Source organism: Epinephelus lanceolatus, chromosome 7 (genome assembly GCF_041903045.1).
Source record: "Epinephelus lanceolatus isolate andai-2023 chromosome 7, ASM4190304v1, whole genome shotgun sequence".
Lineage (NCBI taxonomy): Eukaryota > Metazoa > Chordata > Actinopteri > Perciformes > Serranidae > Epinephelus > Epinephelus lanceolatus.
In genome coordinates this window covers 23,772,438-23,791,575 of record NC_135740.1, presented here as the reverse complement: position 1 = coordinate 23,791,575, position 19,138 = coordinate 23,772,438, and the positions used below count along the sequence as shown (strand labels likewise).

Genomic DNA, 19,138 nt, shown 5'->3' with positions numbered 1-19,138 from the left:
TATTAGAGTGTTATCAGTGAAGAAGTGAATTCTTCCTGCTCTGTAACGACTGGCATAATCAATTTGATCCCGCCACTACAACTCAGCAAACAAATACTATTAGTTGTAGAGTGACGCGTTTTACAAGCATGTATCAGAGCCAATGCTATTCACACAAAATGGCAAAAAGAAAACAAAAGAGTTAGAGGGAAGAGAGTTGTAATATTGGTCTTACCTCTCCAGATCCCCTCCTCCTGTCAGGGAGCACCAGTGTGTTGGCATGGCTGCCAGGGACTATAGTAGATCCTATACTCATCCTGGGTCCAACTAACATGTAGCGTTTGTCTCCAGATCTGTACTGGATGCTGTGACACAGTGTCCCATCATAATTAGCCTCTTGGAGATATTTGGAAGTATAGTCTGTGGATTTGGAGCACTGCATTGCAATCAGCACGATGATACTGATGATAAAAAGTAGAGAAACTGAGCCCAAAGTTATCATGAGGTAAGATGTGACATTGTCCTCCTCGTCAACTTTAGTTGCACTTTTAACATCAGAAGCTGCAAAAGCCTCTCTGGGCTCCACAAGTTTGACAATGACAGTAGCTGTTGCTGAGAGTGAAACGTTGCCATTGTCTTTGACCAGTATGAGCAGTTTATGCTCAGCCTCGTCTGTCTCTGTGAATGAGCGGAGTGTTCTGATCTGTCCTGTATAGCGGTCCAAAGCAAAGAGACTGTGGTCAGTGACTTCCTGCAGTGAAAAGAGTAACCAGCCGTTATATCCTATATCAGCGTCATAGGCTCTGACTTTAGTCACCAAGTGTCCTGCGTTGACATTGCGGGGAATCTCCTCCACACCTTCAGCAGAACCGTTGGAGCTGACTGGATACAGGATGACTGGAGCGTTGTCGTTCTGATCCAGAATGAACACGTTCACTGTGACATTGTTGCTTAGTGACGGAGTTCCTGAATCTGTGGCGACAACTTGGAACTGGAACGTTTTCAGTGTCTCAAAGTCGAAACTTTTCAGCGCCAAAATATCTCCAGTTTCGGGGTTTATATTGAGGAATGACGTCACTTTATTTTCATGACTTGCATTCCTGAGAATATGATAGGAAATAAGCGCATTATCTCCCTCGTCACGATCAGACGCTCTCACAGAAAACACAGAGGCTCCTGGGGGGTTATTTTCGGTTATATAGAAAGTGTATGGGCTCACTGAAAACTCTGGACTGTTATCATTGGTGTCTGACACAAACACGCTTATAGTCTTTTCGGATGTTAAGGCTGGTTCACCTGCGTCTTTAGCGACTATTGTAATATCATATCTTGATTGTTGTTCCCTGTCAAGCTCTGACTTAGTGACAACAGCGAACATGTTATCTTGTATCGATGGGGTTAATGTAAAAGGGCTGTCTTCTGCCACATAGCTGATGATTTTGCCATTCATTCCAGAGTCTAAATCAGTAATGCTGATAAGCGCTACGGTTGTTCCTGGTCTAGAATCCTCCGAAACTGCACTTGATAACGATGCTACTTCTATCTCAGGAGGGTTATCGTTTGTATCTCCAATTTTAATGATCACACTTTTATCTGTTCTGAATGGAATGCTTCCCTTATCAGAGGCCTGTATATCAATGTCATAACTGTCCTGTTCCTCAAAGTCTACACGACCTTTTACAATGATCTCCCCAGTAACAGAGTCGATATCAAACAGCTCTCGAATTTTACCTTTTACATCACTGCCAAATGAATACACAACTTCCCCGTTTGGACCATCATCCAGATCAGTTGCGTTAACTTGGATGACGGTTGTGCCGACAGGGGCGTTTTCTTGTAGCACAGCTGAATATGTATCTTTAGTGAACACTGGCATATTGTCATTAACATCTAGAACATCTATGTATATTTCAACTGTGCCCGTTTTGGGGGGATTTCCGCCATCTATAGCCGTCAGCGTCAATTTATGGTTACGTTTGGCCTCTCTGTCAAGCTGCCTCTGTAACTGTAAAATCGGAGTTTTACCATCTCTCCCTCGATCTTTAATCTCTAAACGAAAATGATCATTCTGGCTTATTTTATACTGCTGGACGGAGTTTGTGCCACCATCCGGGTCGTGCGCATTTTGCAACTGATATCGCGCCCCTGGTAAGGCAGACTCCGAGATCTCCAGCCTCTTTGTCTTCTCTGGAAATGTGGGAGAGTGGTCGTTTAAATCTGTTATCTCCACGGTGACATAATGTACTTCTAGTGGGTTTTCCAAAACGGTTTTAAGGTTAATCAAACAAACACTGCTGTCCTTACATACTTCCTCTCGGTCTATTTTACGATTCGCATAAAGGACACCGTCATTCTCATTTACCTTGAAAAGAGGTTCAGTCGAGCCGGGCATAATACGAAATCCCCTTTGCTTCATTAAATTCAGGTCAATTCCCAAATCTTTAGCTATATTCCCAACAAAACTCCCCTCTTTGAGCTCTTCGTATATTGCGTATCTCAGTTGTGCTGAAGCTGCTCTGAAAAATAGAAGCAAAACCAAAACGGCGAGTAAATGTGGTCCCCGACGCCATGCCTCCCGTCCTCTTTGTTTCATGTTTTGAGGGCAAAGTACGAATCCAAACGCATCCAACATCCTCCGATGTCCACCACAGCACAAAATTTATTTATGGCTTCTTGGAATGTATTTTACAAAACCCCAAAACAGCCACCAAGCGATTATTCCAGGTCCGCCAGGAAAATGTTGTTTCACCCGACTGAACGTAGTCGGGGCGGACTCATGTGTGTCCTGCGCTGAGACGCTGTAAGGTCTTATACTGATAAGGTACTGCCACCCTGTGAGTGTGTGTGATAATGCATTGGATCATTTTAAACTTGACCACCATCAAATGTCACTAAACACATTCGGGTCTTTTGAATGACAGAGTTCCTCATTTGGGTTCTAGTTTAAATCCGATTTCAGCACCAGGACAGGGATTACAAAAGAGATCCTTAAATTAGTATTAATAGGAAATACAAATATCAACACACCTCTCCAGATCCCCTCCTCCTGTCAGGGAGCACCAGTGTGTTGGCATGGCTGCCAGGGACTATAGTAGATCCTATACTCATCCTGGGTCCAACTGACATGTAGCGTTTGTCTCCAGATCTGTACTAGATGCTGTGACACAGTGTCACCGTTTTTTGGGATGAATTTTATTTTCAAGTACACCGAGAAAACGCAGCATTAAAGTTCAACCACAGCATACTAACTGCAGTCCAAAGCGTCATCAGTTAACACTTTCTGCTGTGTGAGAACCAACCACACAACCACCTGTAAACCAACAACTTCACTCAGCAGTCTCATTACAACACACATCTTCATTTCCCTCAGTGATGACCTTTATGTCTGTGGTTCATAGTGATAAGGTGGTGTGATTCAGTACTTTTGGGGCACTTTAATTTATAGGATCTGTGTTTCATGTATTGCTAGCATTCATACCAGAACTGTCTTGAAATGAAGTGATCTTTCTTACCTCTTCAGAAGTACGTCTCCTGTCAGGGAGCACCAGTGTGTTGGCATGGCTGCCAGGGACTATAGTAGATCCTATACTCATCCTGGGTCCAACTAACATGTAGCGTTTGTCTCCAGATCTGTACTGGATGCTGTGACACAGTGTCCCATCATAATTAGCCTCTTGGAGATATTTGGAAGTATAGTCTGTGGATTTGGAGCACTGCATTGCAATCAGCACGATGATACTGATGATAAAAAGTAGAGAAACTGAGCCCAAAGTTATCATGAGGTAAAATGTCACATTGTCCTCCTCGTCAACTTTAGTTGCACTTTTAACATCAGAAGCTGCAAAAGCCTCTCTGGGCTCCACAAGTTTGACAATGACAGTAGCTGTTGCTGAGAGTGAAACGTTGCCATTGTCTTTGACCAGTATGAGCAGTTTATGCTCAGCCTCGTCTGTCTCTGTGAATGAGCGGAGTGTTCTGATCTGTCCTGTATAGCGGTCCAAAGCAAAGAGACTGTGGTCAGTGACTTCCTGCAGTGAAAAGAGTAACCAGCCGTTATATCCTATATCAGCGTCATAGGCTCTGACTTTAGTCACCAAGTGTCCTGCGTTGACATTGCGGGGAATCTCCTCCACACCTTCAGCAGAACCGTTGGAGCTGACTGGATACAGGATGACTGGAGCGTTGTCGTTCTGATCCAGAATGAACACGTTCACTGTCACGTTGTTGCTTAGTGACGGAGTTCCTGAATCTGTGGCGACAACTTGGAACTGGAAAGTTTTCACTGTTTCAAAGTCAAAACTTTTTAGCGCGGAAATGTGTCCATTATCTGGATTTATATTGAGGAATGACGTTACATCATTTCCACTCCCTTCTCTCACAATATGATATGAAATTGCTGCATTTTCATTCACATCTTTGTCCGTTGCGCTGACAGAGAACACTGAGGCTCCAGCAACGTTATTTTCAACCAGATAAAACTGTAATGGATTTTGAGAGAATTGTGGACTGTTGTCATTTACATCTGATATCTGAATATATAGAGTTTTAACAGTAGATAAGGGAGGTTCACCACAGTCTGTAGCTTTTATTGTTATCTCATAATATGACACCTCCTCTCGATCCAAGAATCCCTTCGTAACAACTGAATATATGTTCTCCTTATAGGAGGGCTTCAGTTCAAAGGGAACATCTGAGGTTATGCTTGATATTATTTTTCCATTGACACCAGAGTCTTTGTCTGTCACACTAATAAGTGAAATAACTGTACCAGGCTTTGAGTCTTCAGACACTGTATTTGACAATGATGTGACTTCTATTTCTGGTGGATTATCATTGACGTCTTTAATCTTTATAACAACTCTACACCTCCCTGTTAACGGAGGTGTTCCTTTGTCAGATGCCTCAACATCTAGTTTATAAACCTCCGATTCTTCAAAATCTACCTCTCCTTTTAATTTTATATTTCCACTTAAACTATCCAGTTCAAATATCTCGTAGACTCTTCGTGCTAATGTTTTGCTAAGGCTGTACTCTATTTCTCCGTTAGTCCCTTCATCTGGGTCTTTCGCATTAATGTTTGTGACAGTAGTACCAACTGGGGCGTTTTCATATATTTCTATCTGATAAGTATCCTGACTAAATGTCGGGCGATTATCATTAATATCAAGAACAATAATAGAAACGTTCAGTGTGCCTGATCTTTGAGGTTTACCTCCATCAACTGCTGTAACAAATAGCAAATGTTTACTCTGTTTTTCTCTGTCTAACGATTTCTTCAACACTAAAAACGGAATTTTGTCCTCATCATTTTGACTAGTATCTATTTCAAACTGATCATTTGATGATAGGGTGTATGTACGAATAGAGTTCATTCCAGCATCGGGATCACGGGCCGCAAGCAGTTGGAATCGCGTTCCCGGAGATGTATGCTCTGCTATTTTAAACTGTTGTTCCGTTTCAGGAAAACTTGGCGAGTGATCATTTACATCAGTTATTTCTACAACAACATGGTGCATTTCCAGAGGGTTTTCAACAAGGATTTTCAGCTCCATCAGACACACACCGCTACCGTGACACAGCTCCTCCCTGTCGATCTTTTTACCGACCTGTAAGGCTCCATTGTCCGGGTTTACCTCGAAAAAAGCGTCCTTAGATCCAGAAACAACTCGAAATCTGCGATCAATCAAAGAGGTTTTATCCAGACCAAGATCCTTAGCGACATTTGCAACAACTGTGCCTTCTTTCATCTCCTCTGGAATAGAGTACCTTAATTCAGCCAAAGCCTGCTCTCCGAAAATCAGCAGAAAGGACAACTGAAAAGCAACCCAACAGTAGTCACTTGCGCGATATCGTCTTTCAGTCCCCATTGTTATGAAACAACACATATCCTCACACACAGGAGCCTGTTTCTGCAGCAAATCAAATGTGTAAATCCAGTCCGTTTAGTATCGCATGTTTGAAAAGCCCACGACACCGTGTCATCCAATTCGCAGCCGTGAATGAGATGTATCCTCTGCTGTGATGTACCAAACAAAAGCTTTCTTATGGGAGGGACTGAGTCCCTTTATGGCCTTATTGGTGCTACAGTGACACCAATAGGACAACATTTTAGACGATATTAAGTTGTGAAAATATTATAGCAGAGTATTTTCTTTAATCAGAAAATCCACTTTGAGATGTCACAAGAGAAGCGGTGACAAAGCAGGTTGTTAAAAACCAACATGTTCACAAACTTGTAATGCTATGCACAAGGCTCTGACATTCTTACAGCTATGTACATGTTTGTAACCTCTGCTACACACAGAAAATAACAGCATGACTTACTGATATTCTATGCCCAACAAAAAACTCAATAATAACCTCTTCTAAGTGGTAATATAAATTCAGTGTCTGATAAAAAAAAAAACCTAAGCCACTGATGTGTTTATTTATTTTTAATTTTTGCTTGTTTGATTTTTGCTTTGCTCATATTATTGCTTGAAAAAAGTTAGGGCAAGACATTTCAGCACCATGGATAGCGATTCCAAACAAACTTGCAGTCTTTTCTGTCTTAACCACATTGTTTGTGGCTTTCAATTATTATGTTTTTTGCACAGTTATGATAAATACTACCAACGTGAATTGTTAACAGCATATCAGTGTAGGCAGCCATTGTTTAAAAATGTTTTACAGCTATAGATGATTGTTGGCAAAGCTATTTCCACAAGAGAGGTTGCAGTCGAGTAAGGCATTTGCTTTTTCTATTCTCTCACTTGTAAAAATGAAGAATTCATTTCATTGTATAAAAACATCTCTGGTGTTCACAATGACGAGGAGAGGGTATAGGTATGTTTTACAAGGTCCACATATGAAAGGATCTCTCATAAAGAAGTTCTTGCAAACAGAAGCAGGAAGCTAAGTCACAAAATAGTAGACTGACAAACTAACTACTATTCTGAAGACACAACAGCATCTGTAACAAACATGTCTGAACAAAGTTTTACTCAGACTCGCCTGGAGAGTCATTCCCTCAACAAAACAAACCAATAAATGTGTGTACTAGTACCCAAGTTAAGCCGTGAAGGTTTTTAGGAAACACAGTAAGAATTAAAACTTAAACCAAATATTTGGTGATGTAAACCAGCTTACCTCTCCAGATCCCCTCCTCCTGTCAGGGAGCACTAGTGTGTTGGCATGGCTGCCAGGGACTATAGTTGATCCTATACTCATCCTGGGTCCAACTAACATGTAGCGTTTGTCTCCAGATCTGTACTGGATGCTGTGACACAGTGTCCCATCATAATTAGCCTCTTGGAGATATTTGGAAGTATAGTCTGTGGATTTGGAGCACTGCATTGCAATCAGCACGATGATACTGATGATAAAAAGTAGAGAAACTGAGCCCAAAGTTATCATGAGGTAAAATGTCACATTGTCCTCCTCGTCAACTTTAGTTGCACTTTTAACATCAGAAGCTGCAAAAGCCTCTCTGGGCTCCACAAGTTTGACAATGACAGTAGCTGTTGCTGAGAGTGAAACGTTGCCATTGTCTTTGACCAGTATGAGCAGTTTATGCTCAGCCTCGTCTGTCTCTGTGAATGAGCGAAGTGTTCTGATCTGTCCTGTATAGCGGTCCAAAGCAAAGAGACTGTGGTCAGTGACTTCCTGCAGTGAAAAGAGTAACCAGCCGTTATATCCTATATCAGCGTCATAGGCTCTGACTTTAGTCACCAAGTGTCCTGCGTTGACATTGCGGGGAATCTCCTCCACACCTTCAGCAGAACCGTTGGAGCTGACTGGATACAGGATGACTGGAGCGTTGTCGTTCTGATCCAGAATGAACACGTTCACTGTCACGTTGTTGCTTAGTGACGGAGTTCCTGAATCTGTGGCGACAACTTGGAACTGGAAAGTTTTCACTGTTTCAAAGTCGAAACTTTTTAGTGCCAAAATATCTCCATTTTCAGGATTTATGTTAAGGAATGATGTCACTTTATTTGAATGAGCTGCATCTCTAATAATATGATAGGAAATAAGCGCATTATCTCCCTCATCACGATCAGACGCACTTAAAGAAAACAACGACACTCCTGGTGCGTTATTTTCGGTGACATAAAAATTATATTGACTCACTGAAAACTCTGGACTGTTGTCATTTACATCAGATACAACAACTCTTAATGTCTTTTCAGATGTTAGGGCAGGTTCACCTGCGTCTTTTGCGATGACTGTTACATCATAAGTCGATTTATTTTCCCTGTCAAGCTGTGATTTTGTCACGACAGCGTACATGTTGTCCTGGATTGAAGGCGTTAGTGTGAAGGGGGCATCGTCTTTTACAAAGCTGATAACTTTCCCATTCACTCCAGAGTCCAAATCGATAATACTAAGAAGTGCTACTGTTGTTCCTGGTCTGGAGTCCTCTGAAATTTTGTTAGACAGTGACGTCACCTCAATTACAGGTGCGTTGTCGTTTACGTCTTTAATATTTACAGTGACGCTTTTATCCGTTCTAAGTGGGACAGCACCGCTGTCAGATGCTTGAATATCTATCTCGTAGCTTTCATCCACTTCATAATCTAATAGTCCTTTCACACTTATTTCACCTGTGATCGGGTCAACATCAAACAGTTCGCGCACCTTACTATTTACATCGCCGAAAAAATAGCTAACATCTCCATTTGCGCCGTCGTCCCTATCTGTGGCATTTACTCGTATAACTATTGTTCCAACTGGTGAATTCTCACTTATCTCTGCAGAATACACATCTTTTGTAAAAACTGGCGCATTGTCGTTCACATCTAAAACATCTATAAATATCTCCACGGTCCCTGTTTTAGGAGGTTTACCTCCATCCAGGGCTGTGAGCAGCAGTTTGTGGCTGCTAGAGGCCTCTCTGTCTAACGGGCTCTGCAACTGTAAAATAGGCACTTTGCCATCTTTCCCGCGATCTTTAACTTCAAGCCGAAAATTATTATTGGGACTGAGTTTATATTGTTGCACTGAATTCACACCTCCATCTGGATCGAGAGCAGCATGCAGCTGAAACCTGGTTCCCGGTAAAGTGGACTCTGAAATCTCGAGCCTTTTGTTATTCTCCGGGAAAGAGGGCGAATGATCATTTACGTCTAACACTTCCACGGCGACATAATGGATCTCCAGAGGGTTTTCTAGCACGGTTTTAAGGTTTATCAAACACACACTCGTCCGCTGGCATATTTCCTCACGGTCAATTTTACGATTTACATATAAAATCCCGTCGTTTTGGTTTACCTGGAAGGGAGGATCAGTGGAGCCAGAGACAATACGAAATCCCCTTGTTTTTAATATATTTGGATCTATTCCCAGATCCTTTGCTATATTTCCGACGGCTGTCCCTTCTTTGATTTCTTCCGATATAGAATATCTGATCTGTCCAGATGCTTTGTCTAAAACCAAACAAAAAGCCAGCACGAGGGCCACCCATTTACCTCCTTGTCGCCAGGAGTCATGTCGGCTTTGTTCCATTGTCTGGTGTCAATTGATAAATCCAGAAAATACCAAGTGAACTGCAGGCTGTTTACATATCCAGTAACTGAAGAAGTAATCCCCACAATGCGCTCGGTTTCTATGGATGAGAAAATCGCTACAACAAAATCACACTCGCATGATAATGACGTGCCCTCCCGAATGCTTCAGAGGCAGTCTCACAGACCGAGGGATGGGAAACTGCTGTGATGCTTATTTCTGGTTGTTTAGTGCCACCATGCGATTCCAACACAAAAATGGATGTATAATCGTACTGACAAAGTACCAGCTACTGTACATGAAGAGGCCATTCACTGGTCATCTCACACAACAACAAGTCGGATAGGTTCACACTGTGAGCCTAAAGTGTTCACAGTCACAAACATATCAGTCCATCCATGACTGTGATTCTGGACACCAGCCTACAAGAACATATTTAAATATGCCTTACCTCTCCAGATCCCCTCCTCCTGTCAGGGAGCACTAGTGTGTTGGCATGGCTGCCAGGGACTATAGTTGATCCTATACTCATCCTGGGTCCAACTAACATGTAGCGTTTGTCTCCAGATCTGTACTGGATGCTGTGACACAGTGTCCCATCATAATTAGCCTCTTGGAGATATTTGGAAGTATAGTCTGTGGATTTGGAGCACTGCATTGCAATCAGCACGATGATACTGATGATAAAAAGTAGAGAAACTGAGCCCAAAGTTATCATGAGGTAAAATGTCACATTGTCCTCCTCGTCAACTTTAGTTGCACTTTTAACATCAGAGGCTGCAAAAGCCTCTCTGGGCTCCACAAGTTTGACAATGACAGTAGCTGTTGCTGAGAGTGAAACGTTGCCATTGTCTTTGACCAGTATGAGCAGTTTATGCTCAGCCTCGTCTGTCTCTGTGAATGAGCGAAGTGTTCTGATCTGTCCTGTATAGCGGTCCAAAGCAAAGAGACTGTGGTCAGTGACTTCCTGCAGTGAAAAGAGTAACCAGCCGTTATATCCTATATCAGCGTCATAGGCTCTGACTTTAGTCACCAAGTGTCCTGCGTTGACATTGCGGGGAATCTCCTCCACACCTTCAGCAGAACCGTTGGAGCTGACTGGATACAGGATGACTGGAGCGTTGTCGTTCTGATCCAGAATGAACACGTTCACTGTCACGTTGTTGCTTAGTGACGGAGTTCCTGAATCTGTGGCGACAACTTGGAACTGGAAAGTTTTCACTGTTTCAAAGTCAAAACTTTTCAGCGCGGAAATGTGTCCATTATCTGGATTTATGTTTAGGAAAGACATGACGTCACTCTGACTCTCTTCTCTCACAATATGATATGAAATAGCTGCGTTATCATTCAAATCTTTGTCCGTTGCGCTGACAGAGAATATTGAATTTCCAGCAACGTTATTTTCTACCAGGTAAAACTGTAATGGATTTTGGTCGAAATGTGGACTGTTGTCATTTACATCTGATATCTCAATACTGAGAGTTTTAACAGTAGATAAGGGAGGTTCACCACAATCTGTAGCTTTTATTGTAATGTCATAATGTGACACCTCCTCTCGATCCAAAAATTCTTTAGTGACAACCGAGTACGTGTTCTCCTTATAGGAGGGCTTTAATTCAAAGGGCACGTCATTCGATATGAGCGAAATAATTTTTCCATTCACACCGGAGTCTTTATCCCTCACAGTGATGAGCGAAACAACTGTACCAGGCTTTGAGTCTTCAGACACTGTATTTGACAGTGATGTCACTTGTATTTCCGGTGGATTATCGTTGACGTCTATGATTTTTATAATGACTCTACACTCACCTGTCAGTGGAGGTGTTCCTTTATCTGAAGCCTCTACATCCAGTTCATATACATCGTTTTCTTCATAATCCACTGCCCCTTTAACTCTAATCTCTCCAGTTAATTTGTCCAGTTCAAAAATATCATAAACTTTCCGCCGCAAGGTTTTTCCGAGGCTGAATTCAACTTCTCCATTACTGTCTTCATCGAGATCCGTTGCATTCATTCTAAAGACTGACGTACTGATTGCAACGTTTTCCATGATAGAAATCTGGTAAATCTCCTGACTAAACATTGGGCGATTATCATTACTGTCAAGAACAATAATAGAAACGTTCAGTGTCCCTGATCTTGGAGGTTTGCCTCCATCAACTGCTGTAACCAGCAGCGTGTGTTTGTTCTTTTGTTCTCTGTCTAACGATTTCTTCAGCACTAAAAATGGTATTTTACCTGCATCGCTTTGACGGATATTTATTTCAAAATGTTCATTTGATGTTAAAGTGTATGTACGAATAGAGTTAATTCCAGCATCGGGATCACGAGCAGTGTGTAGTTTAAATCGCTTTCCTGGTAATGTATGCTCAGCTATTTCAAATGTCTGTTCTTTTTCAGGAAAACTAGGAGAGTGATCATTTACATCAGTAATTTCTGCAACTACATAGTGTATTTCCAGAGGGTTTTCAACAAGGATTTTTAGCTCCATGAGACATGCACCGCTGCCCTGACACAGCTCCTCTCTGTCAATATGCTTGTTGACGTACAGTGCTCCATTATTCTGGTTTACTTCAAAAATAGCGTCCTTACTTTCAGACACAACACGGAACCGTCGAGCAATCAAAGAGGTGATGTCAAGGCCAAGATCCTTGGCAACATTTCCAACAACAGTTCCGTCTTGTACCTCCTCGGGAACAGAGTACCTTATCTGAGCCAAAGCCTGTTTTCCGACCAGCAGCAGCAGCAGAGCCAAATGAAAAGCCAACCAGGAGCAGTCCTTTGTTCGAGGGTTTGTATCGGTCCCCATCGTTATCCAACAACACATGTACACACATGAAGCGGTTACTTCGACAAACAATAATTTATGTCCAACCAGCTGAGAGTCGCATATTTGCGAAACTCGATGCGTTATTCCATCGGCTGATGTGCTTGATACAAATACCGTCTTCACTCTAGTAGGAAACAAAAGCCTTGAAGAGGGAGGGACAAACTAGTCTGTGGCTTCCTGATGTTATAGTGACACCCAGAGGTAATCAACAAGCTCTACTAGATGTTCTACTAAACAAGTTTGACATAATGCATTCTTATAGGGAGCGTGCAGTGGCTATTAATTGATCAATAACAATATACTTTTCAAGTGTGTCCTAAACATTGCATTTCTGATTGACATGTTCATGTCTTCCAGCACCATGGACAGCAATCACAAGTAGCTGCACAACCCTTTCCTCTCATAGCAAAAGTAGTTCAGTATCAAAACAGCTAAGGCATTGCATTTTGCTCAATCAAATCAACAGGGACATTGCAATATATTCAAAGTTTTGAATCAATGGATATAAGCTGAACTGTTCTGGAACCACCTGTCAAACGTCACTGCCCACATATAAAATAGAAACTCTTTTTGACCGACAACAAAAGTTTAATTTCAACACAATGGACAGCAGTCACAGTGGAAAAAGGCAGGACTGTCCTTTTACAAAGGAAAGGCTCTTTTTAGTATTTCACATGTAGTATTATTCATCATGGTTATGGGAGTGTGTGTGCATGTACAGGAGAAACAAACGGTGAAAGAAGCAAAGAGTACAGCATGGCTGTTGTAGACGAAGGTATGTTGCCACATCCACCATATTTCTATCTTGATTTGCATTTTTACATCTCTATCTATGAAAACAAGCAGTATGAGGCAGAAGAGACAACAGAAGCTCATACAAACCTATTGGAATCTGTGCAAGAAACAAACACACTTGACAAGAAATCTTTGATTTAGTTATGAAGTGTATTGTGTAGCCTACTGTTCTTTAGACGCAACAAGAAGCCAACTTTGAATATGACCAAATAATTGTATGCTTGTAAGCATAATGTATAAAACTGTGTTGTTAAAGTCTTACCTCTCCAGATCCCCTCCTCCTGTCAGGGAGCACTAGTGTGTTGGCATGGCTGCCAGGGACTATAGTAGATCCTATACTCATCCTGGGTCCAACTAACATGTAGCGTTTGTCTCCAGATCTGTACTGGATGCTGTGACACAGTGTCCCATCATAATTAGCCTCTTGTAGATATTTGGAAGTATAGTCTGTGGATTTGGAGCACTGCATTGCAATCAGCACGATGATACTGATGATAAAAAGTAGAGAAACTGAGCCCAAAGTTATCATGAGGTAAAATGTCACATTGTCCTCCTCGTCAACTTTAGTTGCACTTTTAACATCAGAAGCTGCAAAAGCCTCTCTGGGCTCCACAAGTTTGACAATGACAGTAGCTGTTGCTGAGAGTGAAACGTTGCCATTGTCTTTGACCAGTATGAGCAGTTTATGCTCAGCCTCGTCTGTCTCTGTGAATGAGCGAAGTGTTCTGATCTGTCCTGTATAGCGGTCCAAAGCAAAGAGACTGTGGTCAGTGACTTCCTGCAGTGAAAAGAGTAACCAGCCGTTATATCCTATATCAGCGTCATAGGCTCTGACTTTAGTCACCAAGTGTCCTGCGTTGACATTGCGGGGAATCTCCTCCACACCTTCAGCAGAACCGTTGGAGCTGACTGGATACAGGATGACTGGAGCGTTGTCGTTCTGATCCAGAATGAACACGTTCACTGTCACGTTGTTGCTTAGTGACGGAGTTCCTGAATCTGTGGCGACAACTTGGAACTGGAAAGTTTTCACTGTTTCAAAGTCAAAACTTTTCAGCGCGGAAATGTGTCCATTATCTGGATTTATATTGAGGAAAGACATGACGTCACTCTGACTCTCTTCTCTCACAATATGATATGAAATAGCTGCATTTTCATTCAAATCTTTGTCCGTTGCGCTGACAGAGAATATTGAATTTCCAGCAACATTATTTTCTACCAGGTAAAACTGTAATGGATTTTGGTCGAAATGTGGACTGTTGTCATTTACATCTGATATCTCAATACTGAGAGTTTTAACAGTAGATAAGGGAGGGTCACCACAATCTGTAGCTTTTATTGTTATTTCATAATGTGACACCTCCTCTCGATCCAAAAATCCCTTCGTAACAATTGAATACATGTTCTCCTTATAGGAGGGCTTTAATTCAAAAGGCACCTCTGAGGTTATGCTCGATATTATTTTTCCATTGACACCAGAGTCTTTATCCTTTACACTAAGTAGTGAAACAACTGTGCCAGACTTTGAGTCTTCAGACACTGTATTTGAAAGTGATGTGACTACTATTTCCGGCGCATTGTCGTTGACATCGATTGTCTTTATAATGACTCTACACTCACCTGTTAATGGTGGTGTCGCTTTATCTGATGCTTCAACGTCGAGTTTGTAAACGTCGTTTTCTTCATAATCTACTATCCCTTTAATTCTGATTTCTCCAGTTAATTTGTCTAGCTCAAAAATGTCATAGATGTTTCGTCTCAATGTTTTTCCAAGACTGTACTGAATTTCCCCATTTGTGCCTTCATCGGGATCCGTTGCATTTATTCTGAATATTGAAGTACCGATTGGAACATTTTCTTGTATTTCAATTTGGTAAATCTCCTGACTAAACATTGGACGATTATCATTACTGTCAAGAACAATAATAGAAACATTCAGTGTCCCTGATCTTGGAGGTTTGCCTCCATCAACTGCTGTAACCAGCAGCGTGTGTTTGTTCTTTTGTTCTCTGTCTAACGATTTCTTCAGCACTAAAAATGGTATTTTATCCTCGTCGCTTTGGCGGATATCGATCTCAAAGTGATTATTTGATGTTAAAGTGTATGTACGTATAGAGTTAATTCCAGCATCGGGATCACGGGCGGTATGAAGCTGAAATCTTTTTCCTGGTAATGTATGCTCAGCTATTTCAAATGTCTGTTCTTTTTCAGGGAAACTAGGAGAGTGATCATTTACATCAGTAATTTCTACAACTACATAGTGTATTTCCAGAGGGTTTTCAACAAGGATTTTTAGCTCCATGAGACATGCACCGCTGCCCTGACACAGCTCCTCTCTGTCAATATGCTTGTTGACGTACAGTGCTCCATTATTCTGGTTTACTTCAAAAATAGCGTCCTTACTTTCAGACACAACACGGAACCGTCGAGCAATCAAAGAGGTGATGTCAAGGCCAAGATCCTTGGCAACATTTCCAACAACAGTTCCGTCTTGTACCTCCTCGGGAACAGAGTACCTTATCTGAGCCAAAGCCTGTTTTCCGACCAGCAGCAGCAGCAGAGCCAAATAAAAAGCCAACCAGGAGCAGTCCTTTGTTCGAGTGTTTGTATCGGTCCCCATCGTTTTCCAACAACACATGTACACACATGAAGCGGTTACTTCGACAAACAATAATTTATGTCCAACCAGCTGAGAGTCGCATATTTGCGAAACTCGATGCGTTATTCCATCGGCTGATGTGCTTGATACAAATACCGTCTTCACTCTAGTAGGAAACAAAAGCCTTGAAGAGGGAGGGACAAACTAGTCTGTGGCTTCCTGATGTTATAGTGACACCCAGAGGTAATCAACAAGCTCTACTAGATGTTCTACTAAACAAGTTTGACATAATGCATTCATATAAGGAGCGTGCACCTGCCCAGGTGGCTATTAATTGATCAGTAACAATGTAATTTTCAAGTGTTTCCTAAGCATTGCATTTCTGATTGACATGTTCATGTCTTCCAGCACCATGGACAGCAATCACAAGTAGCTGCACAACCCTTTCCTCTCATAGCAAAAGTAGTTCAGTATCAAAACAGCTAAGGCATTGCATTTTGCTCAATCAAATCAACAGGGACATTGCAATATATTCAAAGTTTTGAATCAATGGATATAAGCTGAACTGTTCTGGAACCACCTGGAACAGTGTGTGTGCATGTACAGGAGAAACAAACGGTGAGAGAAGCAGAGAGTACAGTGTGGCTGTTCTAAACGGAGCTACCTTGCTATTCCCAGCATGTTTCTATTGACTTGCACTGTTACTTGTCTTTCTAATCGAACGCTTTGTATATTAACGAGACAGAAGAGACAATAGAAGCTCAAACAAACCTATTAGCATCTGTACAAAAAACAAACTCACTTGACATGAAATATTTGATTTAGCTGTGAAGTGTATTCTTTGTGCAGAGTGTTTTAGAGACGCAACGAGAAGCCAACTTTGAGTACAACCAAAGAATTGTATGCTTGTAAGCATAATGTATAAAACTGTGTTGTTAAAGTCTTACCTCTCCAGATCCCCTCCTCCTGTCAGGGAGCACTAGTGTGTTGGCATGGCTGCCAGGGACTATAGTAGATCCTATACTCATTCTGGGTCCAACTAACATGTAGCGTTTGTCTCCAGATCTGTACTGGATGCTGTGACACAGTGTCCCATCATAATTAGCCTCTTGTAGATATTTGGAAGTATAGTCTGTGGATTTGGAGCACTGCATTGCAATCAACACGATGATACTGATGATAAAAAGTAGAGAAACTGAGCCCAAAGTTATCATGAGGTAAAATGTGACATTGTCCTCCTCGTCAACTTTAGTTGCACTTTTAACATCAGAAGCTGCAAAAGCCTCTCTGGGCTCCACAAGTTTGACAATGACAGTAGCTGTTGCTGAGAGTGAAACGTTGCCATTGTCTTTGACCAGTATGAGCAGTTTATGCTCAGCCTCGTCTGTCTCTGTGAATGAGCGAAGTGTTCTGATCTGTCCTGTATAGCGGTCCAAAGCAAAGAGACTGTGGTCAGTGACTTCCTGCAGTGAAAAGAGTAACCAGCCGTTATATCCTATATCAGCGTCATAGGCTCTGACTTTAGTCACCAAGTGTCCTGCGTTGACATTGCGGGGAATCTCCTCCACACCTTCAGCAGAACCGTTGGAGCTGACTGGATACAGGATGACTGGAGCGTTGTCGTTCTGATCCAGAATGAACACGTTCACTGTCACGTTGTTGCTTAGTGACGGAGTTCCTGAATCTGTGGCGACAACTTGGAACTGGAAAGTTTTCACTGTTTCAAAGTCAAAACTTTTCAGCGCGGAAATGTGTCCATTATCTGGATTTATATTGAGGAAAGACATGACATCACTCTGACTCTCTTCTCTCACAATATGATATGAAATAGCTGCATTTTCATTCAAATCTTTGTCCGTTGCGCTGACAGAGAATATTGAATTTCCAGCAACATTATTTTCTACCAGGTAAAACTGTAATGGATTTTGGTCGAAATGTGGTCTGTTGTCATTTACATCTGATATCTCAATACTGAGATTTTTAACAGTAGATAAGGGAGGTTCACCACAATCTGTAGCTTTTATTGTTATTTCATAATGTGACACCTCCTCTCGATCCAAAAATCCCTTAGTGACAACTGAATATATGTTCTCCTTATAGGAGGGCTTTAATTCAAACGGCACCTCTGAGGTTATGCTTGATATTATTTTTCCATTGACACCAGAGTCTTTATCCTTTACACTAAGTAGTGAAATGACTGTGCCAGGTTTTGAGTCTTCAGACACTGTATTTGACAGTGATGTGACTACTATTTCCGGCGCATTGTCGTTAACATCGATTATCTTTATAATGAGCCTACACTCACCTGTTAATGGTGGTGTTGCTTTATCTAATGCCTCAACGTCGAGTTTGTAAACATCGTTTTCTTCATAGTCCACTATCCCTTTAATTCTTACTTCTCCAGTTAATTTGTCCAACTCAAAAATGTCATAGATTTTCCCTGTCAAGGTTGTTCCAAGGCTGTATTCAATTTCCCCATTTGTACCTTCATCAGGATCCGTTGCATTCATTTGAAATATTGATTTACCGATAGGAGCATTTTCATATATTTCTATCTGGTAAATTTCCTGACTAAACATTGGACGATTATCATTACTGTCAAGAACAATAATAGAAACATTCAGTGTTCCTGATCTTGGAGGTTTGCCTCCATCAACTGCTGTAACCAGCAGCGTGTGTTTGTTCTTTTGTTCTCTGTCTAACGATTTCTTCAGCACTAAAAATGGTATCTTATCCTCGTCGCTTTGGCGGATGTCTATTTCAAAGTGATTATTTGATGTCAGAGTGTATGTACGAATAGAGTTAATTCCAGCATCAGGATCACGAGCAGTGTGTAGTTTAAATCGCTTCCCTGGCAATGTTTGTTCGGCTATTTCAAATGTCTGTTCTCTTTTAGGAAAACTAGGAGAGTGATCATTTACATCAGTAATTTCTACAACTACATAGTGTATTTCCAGAGGGTTTTCAACAAGGATTTTTAGCTCCATGAGACATGCACCGCTGCCCTGACACAACTCCTCTCTGTCAATATGCTTGTTGACGTACAGTGCTCCATTATTCTGGTTTACTTCAAAAATAGCGTCCTTACTTTCAGACACAACACGGAACCGTCGAGCAATCAAAGAGGTGATGTCAAGGCCAAGATCCTTGGCAACATTTCCAACAACAGTTCCGTCTTGTACCTCCTCGGGAACAGAGTACCTTATCTGAGCCAAAGCCTGTTTCCCGACCAGCAGCAGCAGCAGAGCCAAATAAAAAGCCAACCAGGAGCAGTCCTTTGTTCGAGTGTTTGGATCGGTCCCCATCGTTATCCAACAACACATGTACACACATGAAGCGGTCACTTCCACAAACAGTTATTTATGTTCAACCCACTGAATGCCGCATATTGCGACACGCGAATTGTTATTCCATCGGCTGATGTGCTTGATACAAATACCGTCTTCACT

General features: G+C 41.7%; 3 protein-coding genes and 2 pseudogenes across 4 annotated transcripts in view; all 5 read right to left on the bottom strand.

Annotated features, from left to right (window-relative positions):
- Positions 1 to 5,979, bottom strand: part of LOC117260979 (protocadherin alpha-C2-like) — a 198,071-nt gene extending 192,092 nt beyond the window's left edge. The window contains exon 1 of one of the 2 annotated variants that reach the window (XM_033633148.2): positions 3,492 to 5,979. In XM_033633148.2, coding sequence (XP_033489039.2) covers positions 3,492 to 5,864 — 2,373 coding nt within the window. In that variant the 5' untranslated portion in view covers positions 5,865 to 5,979. Of the gene's footprint in view, positions 1 to 214; positions 2,728 to 3,491 lie in introns of those variants that run through there. The other variant, XM_033633142.2, reaches the window with a different exon arrangement.
- A 922-nt stretch (positions 5,980 to 6,901) lies between these two features.
- On the bottom strand, positions 6,902 to 9,629 carry LOC117260837 (protocadherin alpha-3-like). The gene is made up of 2 exons (XM_033632943.2): positions 7,108 to 9,629; positions 6,902 to 6,913 (listed from the first exon to the last, which is right to left on the bottom strand). Exons 1-2 carry the CDS (start codon positions 9,463 to 9,465, stop codon positions 6,902 to 6,904), a joined length of 2,370 nt encoding a protein of 789 aa, XP_033488834.2. The 5' UTR covers positions 9,466 to 9,629.
- Positions 9,630 to 9,754: 125 nt separating this feature from the next.
- Positions 9,755 to 12,407, bottom strand: LOC117260836 (protocadherin alpha-2-like). The gene is made up of 2 exons (XM_078169618.1): positions 9,917 to 12,407; positions 9,755 to 9,826 (listed from the first exon to the last, which is right to left on the bottom strand). Exons 1-2 carry the CDS (start codon positions 12,290 to 12,292, stop codon positions 9,755 to 9,757), a joined length of 2,448 nt encoding a protein of 815 aa, XP_078025744.1. The 5' UTR covers positions 12,293 to 12,407.
- A 933-nt stretch (positions 12,408 to 13,340) lies between these two features.
- Positions 13,341 to 15,942, bottom strand: LOC144463889 (protocadherin alpha-3 pseudogene; annotated as a pseudogene).
- Positions 15,943 to 16,624: 682 nt separating this feature from the next.
- Positions 16,625 to 19,123, bottom strand: LOC117260988 (protocadherin alpha-3 pseudogene; annotated as a pseudogene).
- Between the last annotated feature and the right edge of the window lie 15 nt (positions 19,124 to 19,138).